The 19279-nt window shown below is 29.2% G+C and overlaps 1 protein-coding gene across 1 annotated transcript; it reads right to left on the bottom strand.

Annotated features, from left to right (window-relative positions):
• Positions 1–176: 176 nt before the first annotated feature.
• On the bottom strand, positions 177–2322 carry LOC18602053 (uncharacterized). The gene is made up of 4 exons (XM_007033203.3): positions 2182–2322; positions 1453–1655; positions 1291–1354; positions 177–975 (listed from the first exon to the last, which is right to left on the bottom strand). Exons 2-4 carry the CDS (start codon positions 1620–1622, stop codon positions 679–681), a joined length of 531 nt encoding a protein of 176 aa, XP_007033265.3. The 5' UTR covers positions 1623–1655; positions 2182–2322; the 3' UTR covers positions 177–678.
• Positions 2323–19279: the final 16957 nt, after the last annotated feature.

Genomic DNA, 19279 nt, shown 5'->3' with positions numbered 1-19279 from the left:
CATCGATTCAGAGTTGTAATGAAACATAGTCTCCGCTTGTTTCAGGACTTTTATCTTATCTGTCCGGAGATTTCACAACAACTGAGAGTCTCTCGCTTTAAATAAAAAAATCATTCTCCAACTAATAAATTAAACACTCGAACAAAAGGAATTAACAACCAAGAAAATCAATAATGTTAGATGACAAACATAAATATGATATTTATAAGAACCAAGGAAATTTGACAATTACCCAGACTGCATTTACAGAGTAATAATATATAAATGAGCAAAATTCAATCACCAACAGGATCTATACAGAATTTCATTTTTTTTTCCATGGTGATCTTTAAAAACAAATATCAATCAGACCCTCCCCCATACTAACCCAAATCTTATATATATTACAAAATGAGCCTTGCTCAACCCAGCATAATCAAACCTTTCTTCACAACACAAGGTTTGATCTAAACTTGTCTTTCCCTTCAATCAAACTACTTACAGCGCTATTATCAATCGAATAGATTACCTGACCAAAAAACACATCATATATACACTACTAAACAGCAATTATCTCTCTCTCTCTCTCACTCTTCTCCAAAAATATCCAAAATTCCCTCCTTGTTAATCCTGCTTTGTTTTCTGAAATGGTGGTGGCATTTAGCTTCCTTCTATGTACACTTTGATTTTAATTAAGTTCTAAGCCATAGCAGGGATGCTGGAATTCTGGCGATCCCTGTTAAGGCAATCAAATCCTTCTACTCTAACGGCGGCCGGTTTAAGGCCAAACTTCATCCTAACACACCCTCCTTTGCGTGCTGATGGTGATGGAGACGATGGGGATGGGATTTGCAATGTTGAAAGGGCTGCAAGTCTTTCCTCACCAAATCGGGCATCTTGCACAAGCGGGTTAGCAGCCCTGCTTGGAGGTGACCCACAAAAAAATGGAGGTGATGATGCTACCTGGGTTGCAGATTGTTCTGTCCCGAAATCCTCCTGTAAAACAACCAAAACAAAGATTAGCAACCAACACAGCCGAATAAATTAAAACAATTCCACTGTAGAAACAGAATATTAACCCATATTGCTCAAACTCAGACGCAAACATCCAACACAGAACATATCCAACATTGATATGTTCACTTTTTCTTAAATTTCTTTTGGTTATCTGTCTGACATGGAAACACACACTAACATCGGTAAGTTAAATTTGCCTTGAAATTTCTTCTTATGTTTAGAGGATCATAACCTGCAACATAGGATTTAACAACTAAACAAGAAAAAAAAATTCATCTTCAAATTCCACCATACCTTCTTGAGGATGATATCTAAAAGCTCAGCACCGGCTTTCGAATCGCTTACTTCAGCTTGATGACTGCAATTAAAACCAAAACCCAATTAAATCACAACCTTCAATAATAAATCGAATCAGCTTAAAATCAAATTAGAAATCAGAATAATAAATAATTATACCTCATATGCAATCTCAAGGGCCCGATAGGGTTATTGGCAAGAACCCCGATTCGCCGAGGCTTAGGGCAAACAACGGAGCCTCCCTTCTGATGATCAGAGATAGAGATCAACCCTAGCATCTCCTCATAGGCCGAAACAGCGGCGTTCTGCTGAAGATTGCAATGATTCATCTTCTCAAAAAACCACAGCTTCGAAAAGAACGCCTGTTCAAACGACAGAAAAAAAGTCAACACCCAGATCTAACAACCAAAATTCAATTAGAAATGAAACTAAAGAAACCCAAAGTTTCGCTTTTCGTTTTCCTTCACCTCCTCCGCATTCGGACAAAGAAAAACCCAACCCGAAAATAAAACAAAAAGTAAAACACAGATTTAGAACCAGACCTTCAGAATCAAAGCTTTATTAGGTGTTAAGTGTAGTCAAACCCATGATTTGTATGATTAACAAAAGAGCTAAAGAAAAAACCCGAAATTTTAGGGATTAATTACGAGATAAGAACTAAGAAAACTAATACCCAGACGAGATTCAACTGTTACGGCTAAAAACTCATCAGATCTGTTACAGAAACGCTTTGAACGTTGACTTAAAAACAGAAATTTTTTTAACGGAATAAAAACACGAAAAAAGAAGAGAAGAAGCCAGATCTGTAAGACAAATAACTGAGCGAAATTTAGGAAAAAATTATAATTAATTTTTATTGGAAAGAAGAAAATTTGATTTTCAGATTACCTCAAGAAATCCTCTGGAAGAAGAAAAGCCAAGAAAGGGTGGGTGCCACGAGGAAGAAGAAAGGAAGTGCAGCAGGCGATGCGGAAATTATATAGACAGGGAAAAGACTTCCCCGCAAAAACGATGTCGTCTAAATGTTTCCTTTGCTCATTTCCTTGAGTAAGTTGGAAATGATGGTTACGTAAAAACAAAAAAATAGTAACTTGAGATTTTCTACTAATAAAATGAAAATGATTTTATATTAGCTTTCACTCATATTAGCTTAGGTCACAACTTTACATGAGAATGGAAGCATAACTAATAAAATACAATGATTTTGTATTGATATTTGGTTGCTTGGCTTTCAATTTGTAATGATGTTTTTTCTTTTTGTATAAATATAAAAGGGAAAAAAAAACACAAAACATTAAAGCATTACCAAAGGTGATTGATTAGCTTCAATGGGACTCAATTTTTTCCAATTTAAAGTTTGTGCTGCCTAAAATGGTTTAGTGTACGGACTATGATCATCCTTCAGCTTAAGTAAAGAACATCAATTTTGTCTTTTTTCTTTTTGGCATATGATAGGGAGAAATATTTATTTTTATTCCATGAATCTCACTTTATCCATTCAAAAAATTGAATTCGAGACCTCTGAAATAAAATTATATTCTAACTCTTAGCTGATAAATGTCTTTTTATATTTTATTATTTATTAAGGGAAGATGACAAATTAAATTTATGTACATGCAATGTACGGGTGATAATTTTATTTATAACAATTTTTAAAATTCAAAATAAAAATAACAATATAAAACCGAATGTGAAAGAAATTAAATTGAAAGTATGTTAATGAACAAGATTTAAGATAAAGTGATTCTAATGAAAATTTGTTGATAATGAAAGCAGTAAGACAATTGATTTATTTATCAAAGGAGATTGAAATACATAACTATCAAATAATAATAAATCAAAAAGGGCAGAGATCTAAAAAGAAAAAAAAAAAAGACTTTTGATGTTAGAAATCTAACATCTTTAGAAAGTAAATTTTGAATTTTGAATGCGAAATGTTGACTAACTATCAAATTGCTAATAAGTACCTAAAATTCAAACTAAGGGGTAATTGTTTTTAAAAAATTATAGTAATAATAATAGCTAATAAATGCTATGTGTAACAATACCAAACTTAACAATTTTGCATTGCTTGGTAGATACATAACATTTATTTAGAATGTACACATGTCAAAAAGATAGACCATCCACATAGAATTGTTTATAACCAAAGACTTTGTTTTATGTATATTTATATTAGATTATAAATTCTTACCTAATCTGTTTTGAATTTGTATTAAATGTGGAAAATGATTATATAACACCTATTTAAAATGTACATGTGTAAAAAAAAAAAAACTATTCGCATAAACTCCATGGTCATTCAAACTAATTAAACATGTAGTGATAATTTTTATGTTGATGTTTTCAATTAGTGATCAATGGGTTAGATGAATATTGTCAGGCATAGTGAATATTATTGAATTAAATTAAGTTTCGTGACAGTAACTTGACAAAAGGTTTAAAAAAATTCCATTATTTTATTTATTATTCTATTCTCCATTTCAGAAAAAAGTTGCTGGGAAATAAAATAATTAATTAAATAAAGATATAGAGGCAAATTAGCATAGGGGGAGATAAACAAAGAGTGGAACGTGGGTGGTCGGCATTTGACTTTGACCGAGAGAAGAAAGAAGGAAAGAAAGATAGAAACGCACAGCAAAAGCCATGTGGAAAACAATCACTTATCAAAGCTGGCGTCCATCAAAACACAGATCATACCTCACCCGACTCTGACTTTTCCACTTCAACCCAGCCCACTTTTATTTTAATTTCCAACGACAATCCTCGCATTTCATTACCTCCGACGAAACAGAGAGAGAGAGGAAAAAAAAAACAAAGCCTTATTTTACACGAGCGTGAATTGCGCTCATTTCAGAAAAAAAAAGAAAAAAAGAAAAACGTGGGTCCTACTTATGGACTGGCAACTTCAGTACTGACACGTGGCATGCTGTCGATGGGGTATCCCAAGTCCAGGCAATAAAGTAAATCACGTGTCCCGCGTTGTCGTTTCTTAATTTGCTGTTGGTCCCTGCACACTGATTCACTGGACACGTTTGACAGCTAAGGAAAATGAATTACTACTATAAATAATAAATATCTCCATTTATTTATTGTTTTCCTTTTTAATTATTTTATATGAAAAGTACCTGTCCAAAATAAATACTCAAATTTAGCTGTGTCCATGTTAGGGTAATCATTAATTTTATAGTATTCGAATCCAAACTTATTAATAAATATAATATTTAAATCTTACAATTATTTAAATAGTTTTAATTTATTATTTTAATTTGAACTCTAATACATACTTATTACGTGATAGTTATTAAATTTATTTAAAAATCAAATTATTTAAAACTTTATTAAAATACTTCTCATAGATACTCAATTATCCTGACGCGTATTTGTATTCGTATCTATATATAATAATATTTTTATTCATATTTCATAGAATTCATAAATAATTAAATTTATAAAAATACACAAATAATAAAATTTAATTTAAATAATAAAAAACAAATCTCTAAAATATAAACTTAAATAACTAAAAATAAATATCCAAATAACAACTTAAGAAGTTCTAAAACTATTCTAATATCACAATTTCTATTTAGGTATATATATTATCACTTTATATAAACAAATGTATATATATTATAATTAATAATTTTATTAGTTAAAATTTTTATAATGTTAACACAAAATTGAAAATAAATATATTTATATTTAAAGTATCTATACTAAAAATATATATAATAGTAACTATACTATTTATAAATTAACACAATATATAAAGTATATATATTAAAAGACATTAGAAGATAATTAATAATCATAATTTCATGAATTAATTTAATTAACAATATGAGTTTGTCTTTACTACCATGAATTTTTTTTTAAAAAAAAACTAGGTTCCAAACTATTATAATCTCACAACTTTAAGTATATATATTATAAATTTATATAAACAAAGATATATATATTATAATTAATAATTTTATAAATTGTAATTTTTGTAATGTTAACCCAAAATAGAAAATAAATATGTTTATATATAAAGTATATATATAATAGTAATTATATTCTTTATAAATTAACATCTTTAATATATATAAAAGCAAGATAACTGATTGGATTAATTAGTTTACACTTATTATTCTCAATTGAATTTTTTTTGTACACCCTTTGTTAAAACTACGTTATTTTTTTTACATTTGAAGGGTTTTTTTATTTATTTCAATAAAAATACTTGAAAACAATAATTTTCAACTTTTAATACTTAGAAGATAGATTCATTTAATATTATTTTTTGTCTATACCATCCTATTCTCATGAACCTGAATCTATAGCATTTACACATCTCTTTTATACATTAATGTTTAATTTTCAATAAATATTCATCAAATTCATTGAATAAAATAAAAAAACTATTTATTTTTCAATATACGTAACACACAGTCACCATTGAATAAACAAATCAACTAAATTTGATAACCTTCAGTCATTCATTTTATATATAAAATACAGATACTACTAAAAATTAATAACTATTTTATATTGATAAGATCTTTTCATTATACTGTTGCTTTATATTTTACAACTGTTTATCTTAATCTGCTAACAGTACAAGTTATATACTCTTTCATTTCTTAATATTTTATTATACATCTAACAATTTTTTATAGGACTATTGTCTTCTTTGGATAAGTACAGTTTTAAATAGGATAACTGATTAAGTTAATTAGTTGACACTTGTCATTCTCAATTGAATTAATTTTTTTAGACCTGACAATTCTTGTTTTCGTGTTTTAAATGTGTTGGACACAATTAGATATGAAACACGTTAAGGTTAAACATGAACACGATACAAATAATATTTGTGCCTTAAATCTAAAACACGTACACATATACGTTTAACAACTGTGTAACAGAATACGACACAATTAACACGTTTGTTAAAATTGTCAATATACGACACGACACGTTTAACGCAATTAAATAAAAATATTTACAATTAAATATAATTTTATTATTTAAATTTAAAATCAATAATTATAAAAATAATTATAACAAAATAAAATAACATTAACATCAAATAAAACAAAACAAAAGTTCAAAATTAGGGTTTGGGTATGACATAATTACATTATTATCTTTACAAAATTTAAAAAACTTATTAAAATAATTGTTTAAAATTATTTAAGTAAGACTAAAATAGTGTTTAACTATTAATTTTTAACAAGTTGATAAACGTGTCATGTATACATATTTAAACACGATAATACGATTAAACACATTTATATGTTTAAACACAATAACACGATTAATTAAACGTCTTTAAACGTGTTACTCATGTCTAACACGTTAAGACACGAAAATTTTCATATCTTAAACGTGTCAGATATGATTAGATATGAAATACGTTAAGGCTAAACCCAAACCTGTTCAACCCTGTGTTTTCTTATGTGATGTTAACGTGCCATGTGCAAAATTGTCAAGTTTAATTTTTTTGTACACCTTATGTCAAAACTATTGTTGTTTTTGACATTTGAAGGGTTTTTTTTTCACTTTTATTTCTTTCAGTAAAAAATACTTAAAAACAATAATTTCAAACTTTTACTGCTTGGATAATAAATTCATTTAATATTTATCAATTGCAATTTAAATTTTTTTCTATTTATATCCTCTAATTTTGCATGAACCTAAATCCATAATATTTAGACTTCACTATTATACATGAATGTTTACATTTCAATAAATATCCATCTAATTCCTTAAACAAAATTAAAAAAAAAAAACAAGAAGATTTACTCATTTCTTAATATATATAGCACGCAATCAACTGAATTTGACAATCTTAATTTAACCATTCATTTTATATATAAAAGACAGATACTACTAAAAATTAGTAATTATTTTATATCAATAGGATCTTTACATTATACTGTTGTCTTATATTTTACAACTGTTTATCTTAATCTATCAATAGTACAGGTTATATACTCTTTAATTTCTTAATATTTTATTATACATCTAACAATCTTTGATAAGATTATTGTCTTCTTTGGATAAGTATTGTTTTATAACTATGAGTCTGTTTGACTTGGTTTTTTTATAGCTTAAAAGTTATTATGAAGCTCTTATGAAAAATAATAGTTTTTAAAATTAAGATAAATATGTTTGGTAAACTTACTTTTATAAGTTCTTTTTTATAAATAAGTTGTTTGACAAAATTGTTTATATAAGTTCTAATTTTGATTAAAATTACCATTAAGGGTATTTAATAAATAATTTTCAATTAATCATAAATTCCTTTGTACATAATGAAAAAAAGTTAATTTTAGTTTTTAATTTATAAAAAGTATAAAAAGTATTTTTTATATAATATAAAATTTATAATTAATAATAAATCATATAAAAATGAAAACAGATAATGTTGGAATTATTTTTAATAGATGAGGACATTTTTGAAACAAAAAGAAAAATTCTCCTAAAAAAGAGACGTGCTTTTTTTTTAAAAAAAAAGAGAAGAGAAAGCTCATCTCTGAAGCTTTTTCTAAAGCTTTTTTTTTTTCAAAATTCTATTCTTTAAAAAAAAGGTTGCTTTTTTTTAAGAGCTTCTTCAAATTCTTGTTTGACCTGACTTTTGCATTTAAGAGGTGGATAAATTGAAAAAAAACCACGCCAAACAAGTACTATATATATAGGTGTAGGTTTCCGATAATTGAAATTGGAGCAAATAACTATATTTAATTAATACCAATTTATCTTTTCTTTTACTAGTAAGAACCATATATTCATATAGTTCAGTAATACAATATAGCACAACAATAGAAACTAAAAAATTGGAAACAAATGTATATGGCAAAAGGAAGAGTAAACTGTTACTATAGTTAGACTTATTTGAAAGTTGGGTAATAGTTTATATTTTCTCAACATTTAACTAAGTACAAGTCCTGCATCTAGAAAGTTGATATGCATCATTTAATAAAAATGGAAACCTCCAAATCACAAATGTTATTCATTTTGAATAATATATTTTTAATGAAAAAAAATTATTGGATGTTTAACAAGATTATTATCTTCTTTGGTTAATTACTGTTTTAAAACTATATTTTTAAGAGTAACTTTTAGTAATTGAAACCAAAACAAATAACTATCTTTAATTAATACCAATTTATCTTTTCCTTTACTAGCAAAAACCATACATTTTATATAGTTGGCTAATATAATATACCTTTCCCTACAAACTCTTTTGAAGTTCACTCCAACGTAAACTATATTTCCTATGATCTTTTCCTTAACATAGCTACGGGCACTATCTTAATAATATATAAAGTATATCTATTAAAAGACGTCTTAAGTTAATTAATAATTATAGTTTCAAAAATTAATTTAATTAATAATATGAATTTCTCTTTAATTACATGAAATGAAAGAAAATACTAAGGTTTGAATATCAAATACCTAAAGGGTGGTACCGGAACCCTACTCGAACTTAAAACAAGTAGTGAAATTACTATCCAAACTTGTTTCAAACCCGATTATAAAATACCCCAACCCTATATAACTTAGTCAAATACCTACTATTACAAGGTACCCATTACCTTCCTTAATAATGAAAATTGGAGGAAGAGGTGACCCTTCATGTTTGGTTAAACTTTCAATTTAGTTTGTATATTATTTTAATAGAATATTGGATTTAACCTTTATTTTGTTATTTAAACAAATTGAGTTCTTATGCTCTAAAAAAAAAAAAAATAAATCCAAGTTATAAAGTAGGGATTAAATCTAAAATTGAATTTTCATGTTATCTCTATGAGGATGTCAAATTAAAATAACAGAAACATTATTTATATACGACGACGAGTATTTTTATTTTTACAATCGAGATTATCATATTAAATATAAAAGTCAATAAATTTTAATGATAATTTTAAAGATAGTGATAACATTTTAATTTTGTTTGTGAAATTTAAAACATTACACCATTAATATATAAAATAAAAATCTTTATTATTATTATTGTAAAAAAAAGTGTGTGATAAATAGACTAAATTAAAAGTGTCCAAAGATTGGGGCCATCCATTTACAACTTAAAGGCCCAACATAAGACAAGATGGGCTCGAATATAAGTATAGTAAAACTTTTATAAATTAATAACCTCGATTAAATAATATTTTTAATTGGTTTCGATTTGGGACTACGTAAATTTATAATTTATTAAAATTTATAAAATGAAACATTAAAAAAACACATAGATCTCACTTCACATATAAATTAATAATCTTCTTATACATCAAAATTATACATATACATTACTCAATTAGGAGATCTTTATAAAATATGACTTTAATATTTTTTTTTGAAAAATTAAATAGTATTCATAATTTCAAAAAAAAAAAAAAAAGAAGCAACTCCACCTACTGCTCAAATAAACAGACTGCAGAACATCAACTCCGCTACAATGCAAAATCAATCTAAAGCCTCTATAAATTCTATACATTCCCCATATGCAGGAGGTAGTATGACCTCCCCATCTATAACTTTTATAAAAATAAGATCCAAAACTGGCTCCATATTTAGCCACGTTGTTGTCCTCTTAAGCTGCCATGTGGAAAGTTATGAAAATAGAAAAAAAGAAGCTGGCCTTTGGCCTTTCCAGGTTTAGGAATTGCAACACGTTTTTTGAGTGGCTCCATATTTAGCCACATTGTTGTCCTCTTACACTGCCATGTGAAAAGTTATGAAAATAATAATAAAAAAAGAAGCTGGTCTTTGGCCTTTCTAGGTTTGGAAATTGCCACACGTTATTTAAGTGTGCAACATGTCAAATTTGCGTGAGCTTCTCTTTTTCCATTGGGAATTGCATCTAATCACTATATCTATGAACTATTTTCTACCTTGGTTATATTGCCTTTACTTGAACTTCTCTTCCTTTGCAAAGATTTCATTTGTTGTTTATAAGTTTCTTTACTTTTGTTTCTTACCTCTTGATCTTTTGTTTACCGTTTTGTAATGCTTTTATTTTTGGTCTATTCCCTGTTGATCTTCGTTAGTTGTGTAACAGCAAGCACTTACCTTATGTTGTTCTAGGTAATTTCTAAGCTTACCATGTTAGCCTTTTCATCAGCCTGGTTGTCATTAAGTTTTAATGAGTTATCATTTTAGTCTCTGGTTGATATATCACCAAAAATGATGTTTGAGTTTTGATTAGGATTAAATTTGTTTTGTTGTTGCCTTCAGTGATTTTAAAGACTATTAGATTGTCTATTCCCAATTTTTTGATTAGCCATACTTGCATTGATTTTTGCAATATTCTAGCAGTAATTTCAATCTATTTGAAAGCATCCATATGAAGCTAAACAAAGTTGTGTTGGATGCTTTTTGAAGTTTTTTTTATCGTTTTGACCTAAATTCAGATGATCATAATACCAACCTGAAGGAGATCATTTTCTTAACTATTTTGAAAAGTGTTTTTTTTTTTTACATGGAAAAACCTTTTTTTATTGTGTTTGTTAGTCATAACTCCATTGATGATGTATTCTCCTCTTGAAGTGTCATTGTTTTTTCAAAGAAAAAGAGCTAAGTTAGCCTTTTTTCTTTTGTGCAGTATGAGGGAGGTCATTCCCTATTCAGTTAAAACATAGTGCCATGCACCCTAATGATTTTGAACTCATGTCATCCTTCATCCAATGGCATTGGTACCTTTTTTTCCCATAATGAGGATTTGGCCTGAAGGTCATTGTTATCCCATGGCATTGGTAAAATTTGTTTATCGCCTTTGCTTGGACTTCTCTTCCTTTCCAAAGATTTCTTTGATTTTTTATAAGTTTCTTTACCTTTGTTTCTTACCTCACGATCTTTTGTTTACCGTTTTGTAGTGCTTTTGTGTTTGGTTTGTTGCTTGTTGATCTTCCTTAGTTGCCCAACCGCAAGCGCTTACCTTGCTTTGTTCTAGGTAATTCCTGAGCATACCATGTTAGCCCTTTCCATAAGCCTGGTTGTGATTAATTTTTAATGGGTTCTTTGGTATTGAAAACTATCATATCAAATTAAGTCATGGTGATTAAACAAAAAGGTTTTTCCCCAGAAGACATAATCATCCCAGTTTGATGCCAAATTTCATCTTTGTTAATACCATTAATGATCTAGGAATTCCCATACATATAAAGTCTATTTTAAATTCACCTTTTAATCCAGCCGGCTTATTTCTCTTACAACCCAGACCGTCTGACCTGACCTTTCTTTTTTTTTTTTAATTTTTTATTCAGTATTTGAGTTTTATTTTTACTGTTTTATGGTTTAACGTTTTGCTTTTGATTGTGTAGATTTGTGCTACATGAATTGCTTTAGAAAAACTTTGTTTTGTTTCTTTCCTCGGAAACATTTTAATATTCAAATAAATTAAAAAAATTCTACTTTGAAAGATTTGATCTCCTTTATATAAATCATCTGTTTTCTCTTCATCAAAGTTCTCGACAAATTCTATTTTTATTTTGTACATAATGGTCCTTAAAAAAAGAACTATATACTTGAAGAATCTATCTTTGTTTATATTTTTAATAAGATTCTTGATGATCTTTTTCTTTATTTTGGTATAGTAAGGATTTCTAATAAAGGCCTATTTGACAACATCCAAATCTGATCTAAAGAGTTGCATAGACTTAAAGCTTAATAATAAGCCCACTAAGGTGATGAAAGAAAGCCATCTAGGATTCCTTGGGTAGTTGGATTATTAAATTAGCCCCGTTACCAGTAACTATAGTCCACTCCTCCATGATTGGAAAAGGTCCACTTGCTTGGTTTTAAGTTGTAACAACTAACAAGGATTCAAGTGCCTTTTGTCTATATCTAGCCCACAACAGTTATGACTGAATCAGAACCCAACAGTTGGAACACTATCTTTATTTTCGTTTGCTTTTTTATGGATGCTTTACAATTTCAAAGATAGTTTTGTATTTCTGTTATTGTTATAAAATATTTGTAAAGTTTGTTTATTTTTGTTTGCTTTTTTTGGGGTGTTTTACAATTTTAATGGCAATTCTGTATTAGTGTTACAATCTATTCTATATTTTCAATGTTAGTTTTCGGCTTCAAATGTGTTTTATTCATGAATGCTGATTCAATTCAAATACTTATTCTTTGCTAACGCTGTGTTGTTCTTTTCAACAGTCCTTTGCATCGTTCTTTGCTTTAGAGCGTAAGATTTACTTGCAAATAATTGTAAAGTGATAGCCCATTCTTTATTACTTATGTTTTCGTTTGGTTTACATCTGTTATTTCATATTTCTTTACTTTTGTTACTTTGCATTTTATCACATTAGGTGGTCAAATTGATATTTGGTTTGCAAATTTGCCTGATCTGTTTACATTGGTTGTATACCATTATTTCTTTGATTGCTATAATTGTATTTGCAACTTTTTAAATATTTAATTTACAAATCATTGTTGGTTTTTTTTAAATGCCTATTTCTTTTGAGTGAATATACATTTCTTTGAATAGATTGAAAGCACCAAATCTTGATTTTTTTTTTAAGGTTACCAAATCTTGATTTGATGTGTCATTTTTTTTATGAACACTTTATGTAAAACTCGACCCTATAAATACATGTCATGACATACATGCATTGAGTAGCATGTTATTACGCTAGAAAAGCACCTAAGAATAAACGAAACCTGATATTGTACCTAACGGTACACTTAAATTAATTTAACCTCGAACTAGTTTAAATACGAATTGTAGGATGAAATTTAATATTTTATAGTCCAGGAATGACTAAAAATGATTGTTCGGAGTTCGATGGTTCATTTGGGGTAAAATTAAAAATTTTGATATTCAAGGGCAAAATCGTTATTTTGCCACCTAAGATAATAATTTGATCATGGAGTGAAATTTTTGACCAAGATTAACTATTTGGAGTATAATTTAATGATAGGAAGTGAAAAAGTTTAATTCTGGTGATTTTTGGAGTGTAGGGGTAAAATCGTAATTTTGCCACCCACGGACAAAATTTGAGATTTTGAGTGAATTTAGATCAAATTTGACAAATTGGAGAATGGTATGAGTATAAGAAATGAAAAATATGTCTATGGGCAATTTTTCAATTTTTGGGGCAAAAATGTAATTTTTCACTTTTACGGGGGTAAAAGTGTAAATTTCAAAAATTACTCCACCGAGACTTTGGATAAGTCTGAGAATTTTATCTAAGCTATGGATATGTGGGACAAGTGTATGGTGAAAATTTGGAAACAAATGGATGAAATTTTAGAAATGGGCCAATGGGAAAGTGACACGTGGCATTTTAAAAAATGAAATAATATTATTTTAATGAAAAGTCAGTCCACTTAAACCCAAATTTTGAGTGCTGGCCGGCCATAAGGAAGAACAAGAGAGGAAATAGAGAGGAAAGGAAGAAAAAAAGAAAAACCAAAGAGAAACAAGAAAATTCAAAGGGAAATTCGCGTTTTTCGCCCGTTTACTCGTCTAACGGTAAGATTTTTCGATTTTAGCTTGATTTCTACCTTTCCTATGCCTTTATTTCCATTTAGCATGCTTGAGGAGAGAGATCAAAAAGTGATATCAAGGTCTGGACGAAATTCTAAGGGAGAGAAATTGAAATTTTTAGGTTTTGATTTTTAGTTAAATTGATAGTTTTAGTTAGTTAAATGTGTTTAGAAATTAAATTGGGCAAGAAATCATTAAATTTTCACAATACCCACTCTTGGCTGGATGCTCAATGCTGTACAATGATGATGAATTGATTTTATTCTAAGGGAAATGAAGAGAAAATGATAAAAAACGATTAAACGTGATAGAAAAACAAAGTAGAAAATTAACCGAGTTAATGTCCCCTTTTTGGCCGAATTTTCCAAGGAAGGGAGTGAGCTGATTTTGTTGTTTTTAGAATGTTATTGGCTGATATTTAATGGTTAGAAATGTTGGAGAGAGAATGGGATGATTTAGAGCTAAAATGGAGCGCGTTAGCAATTTATCGGGCAAAGTGCCAAAAATAGGTTAATACCGCGTTTAAGCCGTTTTAGGCTATTTCATTTCATACCATGCATTAGTATAGGATTTAAGTTAATTATATAGTGATTTAGCATCAATGTGATGAATTGTGTAAATTTTTGTAATGTGTCTAGGAGGAGAGCCTTCCGGAAAAGGCAAAGAAGTCGTACCCGACGAGTAGTGATCGGGGCGCTTAGAAAGCTTTTAGTTTGTACAAACGGTGAGTAAACTTATTATTATTGTAAATTATCTAGAGTGTATTTTAAATGCCCTTTATGTATTTTATGAAATGAGAACGAGATTAAAATGGGATTTTTGATGTTTTAGGAATAAATGTGACAAATAAAAATATATTGTATTGATTATGAAATTGAGTAATTGGAGGCTACAAATTGACTTGAAAAATATATATTTTCCTAGGAATGGCTTATGAGAAATGAGTATATGTGGCTATATTTTGTGAATGCATTGGGAAATTTATGTAAGTTGTTTTACTATGCAGGCTGGATAAATAAATAAAAGCCACGTTATACTGTCGAAATTTTATTAAAATTGGTGGGTTAGTCACTGCAGTGACGGGTTTTCGTGGACTGCCTATTAGAGGGGCACGGTAAACCCAGTTATATAGTTACTCCTGTTGTAGAGGCGAGGAGGGTAACTCCTGGAGTAGTATTAGAGCTCACTTCACGTCGAACCCCCACGTGAATGTGTAACTCGGCCAACGCCGAGGAACGGCTGGTTTTTAAAAATAAAAATGTGTTTCACGTGTGAATATTTTAACACCCTTGGCGGACTCGGTTAGATGCCTCGGCCAAGGTATCATCGAGGATTAGTTTTGGCTTGAGCCTTGTTTCAATAAAAGACATAAGCCTTAACAATTGTTTTGGTAAATTACAAATATTTTATGGTTTAAGAAATAAATTGAAAACATTATGAAATGGGTTGAAATTTATTGTTTAAACTTGCCTCCATTTTACTCGCCTTTAGATATTTATGATAATGTCTGTTTACTCATTGGGATTGCAAAATCTCACCCAACTCCTTTCCACCAATTTCAGGTTCAGTATAGACTGTAGATAGCTGATCTCAACGAGGACTACCATTGGATCTGCATTTTCCAAACCGTAGGTTCACAGTCCTCTTTACTTTTGTTTATTCGGGGGCCCTCTTGTTATTGTAAATTAAATTAAATATTTTGGCTTACTATATTTCAGTATGTATAAATTTATTTAGCTTTTACGCTATAAAAAAATTATTCACATATAACTCTATAAATATTGTTTTATAAGAAAATAGAATATTTTCCTTAATATTTCTTTTATTTTCTTATTATATTCAAATAACCGTAATTTTGTTTTAAATGAAGATTTCAGACTTTTAAACTCATTTTGAATATGAATTATGTGTTTTGTACTTGTATATTACGTTTTAGCTAGTTTCGAAATTTTTGAGAAAAAAATGACCAAAATACCCCTGTGTGGCGAAAATTTTATTTTGATTGTTTTTGATCTAAAATAGTATATATTCTCTCAAAACTCGATATTTAACAATGATTGCTCTGGTTGGCATTCCGGATAATGAGTTTCAATTGAGACGTCGCGGCGATTGTCATGGGCCTGAGGGAGGTTCCAGGTCGTGACACTTTATTTGTTATTTTTTTATAGCCTTTTGTTGTGGTTGTTCTTTCTTGCTCCAAAATTTATGGTTACCTGTATATACTTTCTTTCAATTCTATTTTCTAATGTGAATATGAAACTAATTAGATCTTTTGTTTTCATTGTTTCTTCTTATAATTAATGTCTTATATAAGTCAATTCGCTACAATTATTATTTTGAAAAAAATCACTATAAGTAATTACACCACACATATGAACTTATAAATCCCAAACCCCCAGAAAAAGGAATTAATTTTTTCATTTTCTCTTTCTCTAATAAACTAATTATGAATTTATGAAATGCATGCCCTTGTTGACCTTTGGCTTTTCAAAAAATTAATTATTGGATTTCTATTAAATACTTACATATCTGTGTTCCTCTTAGTATGAGTTACAGCTTTCTTTAATGCATAAGCTAATTATTACTATTTAGTTGTAATTTATCAATGATAGAGTTATAATATGCAAAGATTATTGTTAGATCAGTGCATACAATACTCTTAAATCTTAGGCCTTAAACATGTTTATTTTCTTATTACTTTAAGAGTGTTGTTGTTGTTTCCTTATATTCGTAAAAATTGTAAAACCCGACCCTATAAATACATGTCATGACATACATGCATTGAGTAGCATGTTATTACGCTAGAAAAGCACCTAAGAATAGACGAAACATGATATTGTACCTAACGGTACACTTAAATTGATTTAACTTCGAACTAGTTCAAATAGGAATTGTAGGATGAAATTTAATATTTTATAGTCCAGAAATGACTAAAAATGATTGTTCGGAGTTCGAGGGTTCATTTGGGGTAAAATTAGAAATTTTGATATTCAAGGGCAAAATCGTCATTTTGCCACCTAAGATAATAATTTGATCATGGAGTGAAAATTTTGACTAAGATTAACTATTTGGAGTATAATTTAATGATAGGAAGTGAAAAAGTTTAATTCTGGTGATTTTTGGAGTGTAGGGGCAAAATCGTAATTTTGCCACCCACGGACAAAATTTGAGATTTTGAGAGAATTTAGATCAAATTTGACAAATTGGAGAATGGTATGAGTATAGGGGATGAAAAATATGTCTATGGGTAATTTTTCAATTTTTTGGGCAAAAATGTAATTTTTCGGGCAAAAATGTAATTTTTCACTTTTACGGGGGTAAAAGTGTAAATTTCAAAAATTACTCCACCGAGACTTTGGATAAGTCTGAGAATTTTATCTAAGCTATGGATATGTGGGACAAGTGTATGGTGAAAATTTGGAAACAAATGGATGAAATTTTAAAAATAGGCCAATGGGAAAGTGACACGTGACATTTTTTTAATGAAATAATATTATTTTAATGAAAAGTCAGCCCATTTAAACCCAAATTTTGAGTGCTGGCCGGCTATAAGGAAGAACAAGAGAGGAAATAGAGAGGAAAGGAAGAAAAAAAGAAAAACCAAAGAGAAACAAGAAAATTCAAAGGGAAATTCGCGTTTTTCGCCCGTTTACTCTTCTAACGGTAAGATTTTTCGATTTTATCTTGATTTCTACCTTTCCTATGCCTTTATTTCCATTTAGCATGCTTGAGGAGAGAGATCAAAAAGTGATATCAAGGTCTGGACGAAATTCTAGGGGAGAGAAATTGAAATTTTTAGGTTTTGATTTTTAGTTAAATTGATAGTTTTAGTTAGTTAAATGTGTTTAGAAATTAAATTGGGCAAGAAATCATTAAATTTTCACAATACCCACTCTTGGCTGGATGCTCAATGCTGTACAATGATGATGAATTGATTTTGTTCTAAGGAAAATGAAGAGAAAATGATGAAAAACGATTAAACGTGATAGAAAAACAAAATAGAAAATTAACCGAGTTAATGTCCCATTTTTGGCTGAATTTTTCAAGGAAGGGAGTGAGCTGATTTTGTTGTTTTTAGAAGGTTATTGGCTGATATTTAATGGTTAGAAATGTTGGAGAGAGAATGGGATGATTTAGAGCTAAAATGAAGCGCGTTAGCAATTTATCAGGCAAAGTACCAAAAATAGGTTAATACCGCGTTTAAGCCGGTTTAGGCTATTGCATTTCATACCATGCATTAGTATAGGATTTAAGTTAATTATATAGTGATTTAGCATCAATGTGATGAATTGTGTAAATTTTTGTAATGTGTCTAGGAGGAGAGCCTTCCGGAAAAGGTAAAGAAGTCGTACCCGACGAGTAGTGATCGGGGCGCTTAGAAAGCTTTTAGTTTGTACAAACGGTGAGTAAACTTATTATTATTGTAAATTATCTAGAGTTTATTTTTAAATGCCCTTTATGTATTTTATGAAATGAAAACGGGATTTTTGATGTTTTAGGAATAAATGTGATAAATAAAAATATATTGTATTGATTATGAAATTGAGTAATTGGAGGCTGCAAACTGACTTGAAAAATATATATTTTCCTAGGAATGGCTTATGAGAAATGAGTATATGTGGCTATATTTTGTGAGTGCATTTAAGAAATTTATGTAAGTTGATTTTACTATGCAGGCTGAATAAATAAATAAAAGCCACGTTATACTGTCGAAATTTTATTAAAATTGGTGGGTTAGTCACTGCAGTGACGGGTTTCCGTGGACTGCCTATTAGAGGGGCACGGTAAACCCAGTTATATAGTTGCTCTGGTTGTAGAGGTGATGAGGGTAACTCCCGGGGTAGTATTAGAGCTCACTTCACGTCGAACCCCCACGTGAATGTGTAACTCGGCCAACGCCAAGGAACGACTGGTTTTAAAAAAAAAAATGTGTTTCACGTGTGAATATTTTAACACCCTTGGCGAACTCGGTTAGATACCTCGGCCAAGGTATCCCCGAGGATTAGTTTTGGCTTGAGCCTTGTTTTAATAAAAGACATAAGCCTTAACAATTGTTTTGGTAAATTACAAATATTTTATAGTTTAAAAAATAAATTGGAAACATTATGAAATGGGTTGAAATTTGTTGTTTAAACTTGCCTCCATTTTACTCGCCTTTAGATATTTATGATAATGTCTGTTTACTCATTGGGATTGCAAAATCTCACCCAACTCCTTTCCACCCATTTCAGGTTCAGTATAGACTGTAGATAGCTGATCTCATCGAGGACTACCATTGGATCTGCATTTTCCAAATCGTAGGTTCACAGTCCTCTTTACTTTTGTTTATTCGGGGGCCCTCTTGTTATTGTAAATTAAATTAAATATTTTGGCTTACTGTATTTCAGTATGTATAAATTTATTTAGCTTTTACGCTATAAAAATTATTCGCGTATAACTCTATAAATATTGTTTTATAAGAAAATAGAATATTTTCCTTAATATTTCTTTTATTTTCTT

The sequence above is a fragment of the Theobroma cacao genome, chromosome 4, assembly GCF_053813885.1.
Source record: "Theobroma cacao isolate CCN51 chromosome 4, ASM5381388v1, whole genome shotgun sequence".
In the NCBI taxonomy this organism is placed as follows: Eukaryota; Viridiplantae; Streptophyta; class Magnoliopsida; order Malvales; family Malvaceae; genus Theobroma; species Theobroma cacao.
The sequence above is the reverse complement of the archived record's forward strand: the minus strand, read 5'-3'. Positions and strand labels throughout refer to the sequence as shown.